Below are 10,907 nucleotides of genomic sequence, written 5' to 3'. Positions count from 1 at the left end.
ATGCAATTAATTTTTTTATCCAATCTTTTTCCTTCATATCATTTTCGATAATCGTTAATGTATTATTTTTATATACAAAAAGCAAAATCCATTTTAAATAGTTACAATTGTCAAAAATATTGTTGAAAGGTCTCTACGTGAACCGTTATAACGGAACGGTCAAAATTAAAGGGGGCGTTTGTTTTTAATTTTTGTAAAAATGAGAATGAAAAATATAGTTATTATGAATCCCACACAAAAAATAAAAATTCAAATTTGATAACTTGATATAATATGTAACAACCATATTTTTCATTTTAGTTGGGAAAACAAATAGGGCTAAGATTGACCCCACATTCCGTCAAGAAAAATGTCGTCATCACAGCCGTCCATCCACCCTAACCATAGTTAGGTTAGCGTTTACTGACCCCCACGCTCCACAACATACTGTAGTGCAAAAGGGGACAACCTAAACACGTTCAATGAAAGCAATATATACATATACACACACACACACACACACACACACATATATGTAGATAGAGACAGAGCAATGAATCAAGGCTTATTCTAAGCTGTTTCTTGGGATTCTGAACGGCATTTTTTCTCACGTCCTCCCTCTTTGCACATTTGGTTAAAGAAAAGAGAAGCAGGTTTTCCGGCGTCACTGTAATCTCGCAGCTTTCAGTTGTTTCTTTCAATGTATAAATTGGGCTTTATTTTCACATGTAGTAATTAGTGCTGTTAATACTGTGTAATGAGGTGAATTCAGTTTATGTGTATTATATTGTGATATTATGTTAATATGAGTTTTGATTGAGGATTTAAAGATCAGTTTATTTATCGAAACAAGATTCGCTTTAATCATGACAAGGTCATCTTATCAGCAGAAAAAATGTTCTCCATCTCAAGGTTAGAAATTTAAAATTAGACTGATCATTATTTTTCTTTTATGTTCGTCCACAAGTGTTTTTGTTCTTGTTTGGGAAACTATATTTTTTTTTTCTTTCGAATTTTCAGGGTTTGGTGTTGAGAATGTTTTGTATCCAGAGCTATGGAAGGCTTGTGCAGGTCCATTGGTGGATGTTCCAAAAATGAACGAAAGAGTTTACTATTTTCCACAAGGTCACATGGAACAAGTTAGTAATATTTTATTTTTAGCACATCTATATTGTCTTTTCTGGGTGCTTGAAAGTTCAGATCTTTTTATGATTTAATCTTGAAATTAAGATAATCTTGAATTTCCTTATGTGGGATTTTTATGGACTTTCATTTGGAGTTGAAACTTGTGCTATTTTTGGGGTTTGTTTAGTTGGAAGCATCAATAAATCAGGAGTTAAATCAGAGAATACCGGTGGTCAATCTTCCCTCAAAGATCCTTTGTAGTGTTATGAACATTCAGCTACTGGTATGGTCCTATCTACCCTACTCTTCATTATTCTTTTGTTATTTTTGAAATCTACTGGAGAATTTTTACCAGAGACTATTTTTAGTGCTCTAGGTGAAAGAGATCCGGGGTATAAAATGTTTAAACAGTTTTCTTTTGGTTTTGGGGTGAGAAATAAGAAGGCAGCACGAGCCAGAAAATAGTGGGTTTGGGGGGGGGGGGGGGGGGGGGGGAGTTGATATATTTCTTTGGGCTTTCACACTGAAATTTGAAACGTATCATGCAAATCATCGGTCCTGTATTACATGTAGCCTTTCAACCGGATAAGACAATAAACTTTCACCTTCTATCCCCAACTTGTCTTTCTCTGACGACAACGTTGGTTTAACTTAGTTTAGTTTATGTTTGCTTGCTGTAAAAACTGCAGAAAATTTTGTTTGGTTTTATGTTTATCGTCTCAGGCTCATTATTCTACATCACAGACAACCCTGTAAATAACAATTCTCTATCTCTTTATTGGCAAGCAAAAGTATTGCAGTGGTAAATTACATTGTAAAATAGTCAACAAATCATGATATTGGTGTCTTTTGTAGGCTGAACAAGAAACTGATGAGGTTTATGCACAAATTACTCTGATGCCCGAAGTAGAAGTAAGCAATAAGTCTTGCTTCTTTTTTATTGGAAAAATTGTTGTATTTGCTGCTTGCTTTCATAATTTTTAGGGATCAAGTGTGCAAGTTTTTACTAGAATAGTTGATGAAAGTTTGAGTACCACTGGGTGAAACTATTTGTAGCAAACCGAGCCAAAAAGTCTAGATCCATGTCCTCCAGAGCCTCCTAGGCCTACGGTTCACTCGTTCTGCAAGGTTTTGACAGCTTCCGATACAAGTACTCATGGTGGATTTTCCGTCCTCCGTAAGCATGCGAATGAATGCCTTCCTCCTTTGGTAATAATTCCTCTTTTAAGGTGTTCATTACTTCTGTATTTGTTTTTTAATTTCTTTTCCATATAATTCTGGTTGGTATAGAATATCATAACTGATCTTTAGTTTGTTCTGACTATGTATGTTCTTTGATCAGGATATGACCCTGCAGACTCCGAGCCAGGAACTTGTGGCCAAGGATTTGCATGGGATGGAATGGCACTTTAAGCATATATATAGAGGTAGTCTTTATTTCTACCTTCCTAATGAGCTCCTTTTGATTTAGCTGAGACTAACTTGTATGGGATTGTTTGGCTAAGCTTAAATAAGTAAATTTAGTTTTATGTTTCCAAGATGGTTGGGTAAGTTAATTTTTTCTGCTTTCAAGTAAAAGAAGTTACTTATATTGAAAGTAACATTAACCTTATTGCCTACATAATTAACTTATTTACTTGTAAGTAACAATTTAAGCTTAGCCAATCATCCTCATCTCATTACTAGCATATTACTTGACCATGAATACCATTGTCCCAATACTGATCTAATAAATAGGCATCTATTGAGTTGAGTACGTTGATATCAAATTCTCAATTTCATGGAGGGAAATTCATGTACATATCTTCCAATATTCGAACAGGCAAACCAAGTAGGCACTTGCTTACAACTGGATGGAGTACATTTGTCACTTCTAAGAGATTAGTTGCTGGAGACTCTTTTGTATTTTTGAGGTACTAATTCAAATTTACACACTCCAGCAATCAATTATAGGGGAGTGAATGGGGAGTTATGTGTTGTTATTGTCTTTCTTACGACATGTTGGTTTTCCTCTTTCTTATGTATTGTTATTGTCTTATCAATTATAGGGGAGTGAATGGGGAGTTATGCGTCGGAGTTAGACATCATGTTTGTCAACAGAGCTCCATGCCATCCTCTGTGATTTCAAGTCAGAGCATGCATCTCGGAGTGCTTGCAACTGCATCTCACTCTGTTGCAACGAAGACCCTCTTTGTTGTTTATTACAAACCAAGGTTCGAATTCTGCGCTCTTTTGAAAACTGAGAATGATGTCTGTATATGAGAATTCTTTTTAATATAATGAGCGTATCAATTTAAACATGTCATCTGTGGTAAAACTTTCAGAACAAGTCAATTCATCATAGGCTTGAACAAATATCTCGAAGCTCTAAACCATGGTTTCAGAGTTGGCATGAGATTCAAGATGCATTTTGAGGTCGAGGATTCTCCAGAGAAAAGGTTGCTATTTGCTGCATATTCTCAAGTTGATCTCTCTGTAATCGGCATCAAATTTCGCCATTTGATCCTTTTCTTTTTCCCGAGTAATCAGGTTCTCAGGTACAATAACAGGAGTTGAAGATATTTCTCCTCATTGGAAAGATTCGAAATGGCGATCACTGATGGTTAGTGTTTATGGCGGCATCATTTAGATAAAATTAGCACAGGGAAATACTGAACTTTTATGCTGTTCTCGTGTTTTCAGGTTCAGTGGGACGAACCTGCATCCATTCCAAGACCTGAAAGGGTTTCTCCATGGGAGATAGAACCATTTGTGGCATCAGTTCCCACGAGCCTGGTTCAGCCACTGGCAGCGAAAAATAAAAGGCCACGATCGCATATTGAAGTCAGAGTTCCTGGTTCGATCACCTTGCACATCCTTTTTTCACAACTTTATAGTGTTTCTAAGCATTATGGCTTCAGTAATTTTGTTGCTATTTCCTATGTGGTAGAAAATCCAAGTGCTGCATCTGCTGTCTGGAATCCATCCCACGACTCACATAAAGTAATGGGCGTTCTTGAAGAAAAAAGGAGTGAACAAATAGACGCAAGTGCCACTCTCATCAAAAACAGAACTGACGACACATTTGGAACTAATGTAGAGGGAGACTGGCTATCTTTTCCTCGTATAAATTCTTGTCTGAATAAGTTTTCTGAAGAAACAGAAGAGAGCAGAAGTGACTCAGCTTGGTCTATTTTGTCAAACCATTCCACCCCAAATTCCAGAAAACAGAGCAATACTCTCATATCTTGCTTAAATGATGGGAGGAAATTACATACTTCTGCTACTTGCAGATTATTTGGTATTGATTTGAAAAGCCCTTCAATGCTCGAGAAATGTTTTTTGAAATCAGTTGATATACCGAGTGATGTTTCTGAAGGATGCATCCCGAATCAACTGCTGCGGTTACAAGCACCAATAAAGGAGGTTCGTAGCAGACAGAATCACTCCACTAGAAGTTGTACTAAGGTATAATTTCACATTTTCTACTTTTGACAGTGAACGTTAAATGAATAAAAATAAATATGTGTTCATTTGGTATGGAAATACTTTGAGAAGGTTCAAATGCAAGGAGTTGCTGTGGGTCGTGCTGTGGACTTAACTGTGTTAAAGGGGTTCGATGAGCTTTTAAGTGAACTCGAAGAGATGTTCGAAATAAAAGGAGAGCTTTGGCATCGACATAAATGGGAAATTGTTTTTACTGATGACGAAGGAGATATGATGCTCATGCGCGACTATCCATGGCTGTATGTATTGTTTGTATTTTTCATCTAGAAATATTATTCAACTTCGACGGTTGACGAACCTTCTCTATATGAGCATATGTTTGATATACTATCATTTTCTTGCAGAGAATTCTGTGACAAGGTGCAGAGGATTTTCATCTATTCTACCCAAGAAGTGAAGAAAATGAGAGCTAGAAGTAATCTTCATTTATCTTCAACAGACAACGAAAGAGGAGGCTTTAACTTGGAAGTTGGTGGAGATTAAAATTACCTTCACATATTCTTCTTCATTCCTGCTGCCTTTAATTTGTTTCTTCTATAGTAATAGGGTCCTTTTGTGCCGTGGTAGAGGTACTTTGAGAAACTATCTTGTTTGTTTCTCGCATTTTGCTGACACTGGGTCATCAAGAAGCAGTTTGCGACTTGAAATTTTACTAGTAATACTAGACTCTACAACGGTTACTAATCGAGGGGTGGGTTAAGGATTAGAATCTGTGTATAACAGAGGTGTCTCTGGTGAATTTGGATGGATTTCTTTCTTGTCCTGTATATCTGAATATAAATTCTTGACATCTGGTTTAAAAATTGCCAGCTTCTTTTGTATTTTGTACTTCACTAATTCAAGGCGTTTCCTTTCTTTCTATCATAAACTTGACCATCTATATACTGTTAGATACAAAAATTACTGATTTCTGCAAAACGAAAATCTCGTATTTCACATTGGGTTTTTACCCGCATATCATAGTATATATTGCATCGTTTATCTACACACAAGTGCGCATGTATGTTTCTACAGTATGAATCAGTTAAATAATCAGTAACTCGCCTATTTACAGCCTCCCTAACTATTTATGATACACTGAAATTGCTAGCTCTATCAGCGAAAAGCTTCATTCTTCTTCATTAAGTCAATAAAGTAGTCTAATTCTTTACTCTGTGCTTGCATTTGCTTCATGTATGGAAGACTCCCGGGATCTTTTTCATCCAGTACTAGATTAGTGGGAGTTTGTGGAGGATAATTGTCGAGGATAAACTCAATATCATCCCCTGTGATTTCTTCCCGATTGAGAAGAACCTGCAAGCCAAACAAGAGGAATATTAGTGTCCCTGGCAGTCGTGGATATCTGGGCTAGTAACTGAACACGACTGTATAGTATGATAAAATACAATTAAGCTTAAATCGAGTACTAGTAACTTGATGGATGCAAACATGTTTACATTGAGGATAGTTGTCATTTTTTAACAACTTAAGCTTTTAGATAAAATAGTAGAGAAAGTATAAAGATTCGTGTATTTGAGCAAACCTGAATAGTTTTACACAAAGCAGCACTGTGCATTCTCAGCATAGCAACTGTCTTTCCATACTTATCGAGAGTCAACTTTTCTGTCTTCCGGTGAGTTTCGTTGTCCAAATTGAAGTTTAACGGAGGCGCACTCAAATTACTGTAATCATAAAGAGATCTTTCAAAGTCGTACAAAGTAACAATCTCATGAGCAAGCCGAGATGCATCCGCATGGTACTCAACTGATGCATTTGAAATATTACGGCCAAAAATGACCTCTTCAGCAGCCCTGCCTCCAAGTTTTATCTTCAGAAATGTACAAAAACACAATTATAAATGGAGGAGAATGAAGACGAGTAAAAGGAAATCAAAGTTCACACCTGAAGACGGTGTAACATTTGAGGCCGGCTCTCAAAGATGTACAAGTCTTCATCAAGACTATGAAATAAAACTCGAGACTTCGTCTGCATGTAAAATTTTCCGTCAAGAAGGGAGAGAGCGATATTACTTGGGAAAATAGCAGCATTTATCCCTAACCTATGACCTGATTAGCAAGTTGTTCTTCAATAGTTGCACAATTAGTCTCCACAAAAACCGTCCAAATCTCATTAAATCATCATGTGGTCCTCATGAACAATGGTTAGTTTCAAATAGGGCACAAGCCCACGTTTGGAAACAAAATCTAGTTTCATAACGACAGTCAGTGACACTTGATGATGTAATGGAAATTTGGATGGTTGTCGTCCTTGAAAATGAAAGATTGACGACCAACTTGCCACTAAGGCAATAGGTTGGAAACAAAACAATGGTTACAATATTCCTAACAAGAATAAAATGGAAAAGAAATTAATTTAAAGACAATGATTAAATCAAGAAATGGTAAAGTCGGAAAACCTTTCCACGAGGAATAATAGACGCACGATCACAACATTCAACTTTAGCATTCTCTAAACGCCTAAGCAGATGCGCCGTCAAAGCAACCCCCACTTCTACAGCAGCTCGGCGAGTTTGACCTTGTTCACTCAAAATCATTCCAACACGCTTTGGCCCAATTCTAAGACGGTCAACTGCTTCGTCCATATCTTCCGTCAAAATTGTGTTGTGCTTTTCCTCCTCCTCAAAATACCTTTTCCTCCCCGCAATAAGAGCAGCCTCTTTAAGTAGTTGTGCCAGCTTTGCACCCGACCATCCTGATGCAGACCTCATTTAACAATTCAGAAAGTTACAGCTTGAGAATATAAACTTTCACTGTATTAACATTTAAAATGAAAACATGTACCTTGCAAATTATTGGCATAACTAGACAGATCAACAGTATCTGATAATTTCACTTTACGGGCGTGTACTTTTAGGATTTCCAGTCTTCCCTTTGCATTTGGAGGTTTAACTTTTATCTAATTGATAAACAAAAACAATGATTGGACAATTCATGTTTAAGAGAACAGATGCATAAATAAGGTATATACCTTACGATCAAACCGACCGGGACGAAGAAGTGCAGGATCCAACAAATCCATCCTGTTGGTGGCACCCAAAAATATAACACCTTTGCTCGTATCAAATCCATCTAGTTCCACCAACAGCTGGTTCAATGTAGTCTCCCTTTCTTGAGTTTGTGCATTGTTTATGTGGTCCTTCGATTCACGGGATATTCCTTGCCGCCTATATTACAATTTCAAATCATTTGCATTCTCTGATGCAGATTCATGAAAACAGATAAAATTGAACTGGAAGCATAGTTCTCGCAATTGATTCTAAGAAAAAGCACTGGTTTGTAATAGAAAAGTCAAGGACTTGACTAGTGACTGTTTGTAAATCTGCCATTTTATTTCTCAATTTCCACTATGTCAAGCGAAGAACTTAATATGAAAATGGTCATCAAAACTATTTATGTTCCAATGTTTGTTGTGAAAATATATTAACACCACATGCTTATATCTACAGTAAATTAACTTGTTCAATAAACTCATTGAATCGCCCATACCTTGCACCCAGAGCATCAATTTCATCAATAAAAATGACCGATGGTTTATTCACCTGGAAAAAAAGAAAAAAAAAAAAGAAAAAGAAAATCGTCACAAAAACAAAGTATATCTCCTACCAACCCATATGGATCAAAAACGTCTTTTCCATCTCCTGATCTCCACGTCATTTTGTCTAGTCATAAAGATACGTTGAACTATCTCGTCTAAAAGCTTAATTTGTTAAAAAGGAACATATATATTTGTTGAGATTTATATTAAACAAAATCCCTCATGTGGATGGTAGATTCATCCTATATCAAAGGCCTGACACCTGATAGATAGGCAGTGCCGAGAATTTGACGTAGGATCTTGTTTGGTTTGATACCACATTGAACCATCTCATCTAAAAATATAAACTTTTAGCGATGGAAAAAAAATATTTATTTAAAAAAATCCGTCTGTCTTCTCAATTGGAGTCTAAAAAGATGCGAAAAAACATAGGATCGTCAATAGCTAAATAAGAACAAAGGGTTACCTTGGCTCTCATGAATAAATCCCTGATACGAGCAGCACCAGCACCAACCAAAATTTCAACAAATTCGGGTCCAGCCATTTGGTAAAATGGAACTCCAGCTTCACCTGCTATGGCTTTAGCAACCAGGGTCTGGCAGGCAATGTGTAATTTTAGAGACTATTGATAAAACTTAGTGTCATCGTAGAAAAGACAACTAACCTTCCCACATCCAGGTGGTCCATCAAGAAGAACTCCATGCGGAGGCTTTATCCCCATTTTATCAAATAGTTCTGGATCCTTCAGGTACCTTACCAACTAACAAGCAGCAAAAGATTACAAAACTCGATACAGTTTTGCATGATTTTGCGGAATTTTTTTTTTAAAAACATGAAATGAAATCAATGCACTAAATTTAGAATTTACAAAACGAAAAAAAAGCGGTTAAAATTACAGCCTATTTTTAATTCTAAGTATAGAACATAATCTAAAAACTGGCCAACATGACAACGTTGATCTGCTGCAAAATCATCAAGAGTTCAGAAAATCGGTTCACTTAATTTAAACAAATCGAGAAATCAGTGATACATTTATGTGATGCAAATGCATACAAGAATATCATGAGTTTTTAAATGCTACCTCTTGGAGCTCTTCCACTGCTACCTCAATCCCTGCCACATCATTAAATGTGACTCCAGTTGAACCCTGAAGGCAAGAAATCAATTTACAGATAAGATGGCCAAAAAACAGTCCATCCGTACAAAAAAATAAAAATAAATAAATAAATAAATAAAATTCCAATAGAGCTTTTTCACTACTATATTCGATCTAGAGCTACATCCACTAAGTCCAGTCAGATCTAATAACAATTCATTTGTACATAAAGAAGAAAATATTTAATTCTGCTAAACTTAGAGCCGATTACAGGAAAACATTTTCGCTGCTCTATTCAATCTAGTGCTACGTCTATGAGAAGTCCAAGCAGATCCAATATTTTAAAACCACATCAGGTAGTGTTAATTTTAGCTTTTGTCCTTCTTATAATACGTTCTACTAAGCTCACGTCACTCTTGTGAATAGAAGTTTCTTTGAGTTTGAAAAAGACGTGTCACAACTATCTAAATCATCATTCAGTTTAACATCAGTTGCTTCCACATCCACTTGTTAATATATTATTTTATTCATTTAAGTGTGTGATGCAGGAAGCTCCTGTACGAAATTCACAAATAGCAGTTTATGAAAATTGAAAAGAAATTGAGAGAGAGAGAGAGAGACTAGAAATCAGAAAAAGTAGTAGTTTGTATTCAATAATCAAAGTTTGTTTAAAACAATGAGTTAAAACAATCCTAACTACGTAGGAAATTAATAAAAAATCTAATCTAAATAGGAAACTAAGAAAATAATCCTAATTTAACAAAAACTAGATTAAAGAAGTCCAATTCAATCAATTTCTTTTTAGCCTTGAATACACTTATAATACAGCATCATTTCTTCCCAGTTGAAAAGAACTCGACTTCGCAAGTTATGGTCCAGATAGGCATCCAAATTGACATAGAATTCACAAATAGCGATTTATGAAAATTAAGAAGAATTTGAGAGAGAGAGAGAGATCACAGAGAGTAGTTTGTATTTAAAAACCTAAGTGCGTTTTAAACAAAGAGTTAACCCTCATTTATATGGTTTAAACAATCCAAAATTATGTAAAAAATTAATAAAAAATTAAAACTTAATAAACTAACTGAGAAAATAATCCTGATCTAAGTATCTAACACAAAGTAGAATTTAAGAAGTACTTATTTAATTTCTTTTTAGTGTCGAATACAATTTTAGTGTCCATTTTAACATTCTCATTTCTACTAAGTTTCTTTTAAAAGCCCAAAACTAAAAATCATCCAATTTTGATGTAATGACTATTTCGAAAAACTTACATTTTAGGTTCCTAGATATCTTTGAAACACGTAGAGTCCTGTAGCACTATTTCATCCAATTTGCTTTGGTTTGATGCATATATCAACTTGATGTCCACTTTTTTTACTTATTATCGAACCAAAATACCTAAAACTATCACTTTCCTAATCAACATGATCCTCTTTTGCCAATTCATTATCATGTTGATTCGACGATTTACGACTAAAAACACATTCTATGTATAATGTCTTATTTCTATAGTTCTATTTTGCCCAAAACTTCATGTTCCAAGTGCTTGTCCAGGAGAAATTATAATAGGATTATAATGAATATGAGTAGCGAGTCCTACTAAATGTGTGGATAATAAGTGAATAGTAGTGGTGAATATGCTATAAAAAGATAACACCCAAACATGCTCCATGTAGTTACTACT

The 10,907-nt window shown here is 35.5% G+C and overlaps 2 protein-coding genes across 3 annotated transcripts in view; one reads left to right on the top strand and one right to left on the bottom strand.

The window, feature by feature from the left end:
- Positions 1-507: 507 nt before the first annotated feature.
- On the top strand, positions 508-5,451 carry LOC111375479 (auxin response factor 9-like). Of its 2 annotated transcripts, XM_022998308.1 has the most exons (15): positions 508-891; positions 1,000-1,118; positions 1,292-1,387; positions 1,960-2,016; positions 2,161-2,313; positions 2,447-2,531; positions 2,927-3,017; positions 3,153-3,317; positions 3,429-3,542; positions 3,634-3,706; positions 3,787-3,940; positions 4,034-4,384; positions 4,463-4,551; positions 4,642-4,829; positions 4,935-5,451. In XM_022998308.1, exons 1-15 carry the CDS (start codon positions 846-848, stop codon positions 5,071-5,073), a joined length of 1,920 nt encoding a protein of 639 aa, XP_022854076.1. In that variant the 5' UTR covers positions 508-845; the 3' UTR covers positions 5,074-5,451. The 2 variants fall into 2 exon arrangements, with proteins under 2 accessions (XP_022854076.1, XP_022854075.1); XM_022998307.1 differs by having other exon boundaries at positions 4,034-4,551.
- Positions 5,452-5,528: 77 nt separating this feature from the next.
- LOC111375503 (probable inactive ATP-dependent zinc metalloprotease FTSHI 1, chloroplastic) overlaps positions 5,529-10,907 on the bottom strand; it is a 7,301-nt gene continuing 1,922 nt past the window's right edge. The window contains exons 3-13 of the mRNA XM_022998341.1: positions 10,648-10,696; positions 9,206-9,394; positions 8,789-8,884; positions 8,591-8,719; positions 8,076-8,128; positions 7,558-7,753; positions 7,371-7,485; positions 6,986-7,281; positions 6,472-6,555; positions 6,113-6,397; positions 5,529-5,883 (exon numbers count right to left, since the gene is read on the bottom strand). Of these exons, the coding sequence (XP_022854109.1) occupies positions 5,686-5,883; positions 6,113-6,397; positions 6,472-6,555; positions 6,986-7,281; positions 7,371-7,485; positions 7,558-7,753; positions 8,076-8,128; positions 8,591-8,719; positions 8,789-8,884; positions 9,206-9,394; positions 10,648-10,696 (1,690 nt within the window). The 3' untranslated portion in view covers positions 5,529-5,685. The remainder of the gene's footprint in view (positions 5,884-6,112; positions 6,398-6,471; positions 6,556-6,985; positions 7,282-7,370; positions 7,486-7,557; positions 7,754-8,075; positions 8,129-8,590; positions 8,720-8,788; positions 8,885-9,205; positions 9,395-10,647; positions 10,697-10,907) is intronic.

The sequence above is a fragment of the Olea europaea genome, unplaced genomic scaffold (assembly GCF_002742605.1).
Source record: "Olea europaea var. sylvestris unplaced genomic scaffold, O_europaea_v1 scaffold138, whole genome shotgun sequence".
NCBI lineage: Eukaryota > Viridiplantae > Streptophyta > Magnoliopsida > Lamiales > Oleaceae > Olea > Olea europaea.
Note: the sequence above shows the minus strand (reverse complement) of the source record. Positions and strands in the feature narration are given on the sequence as shown.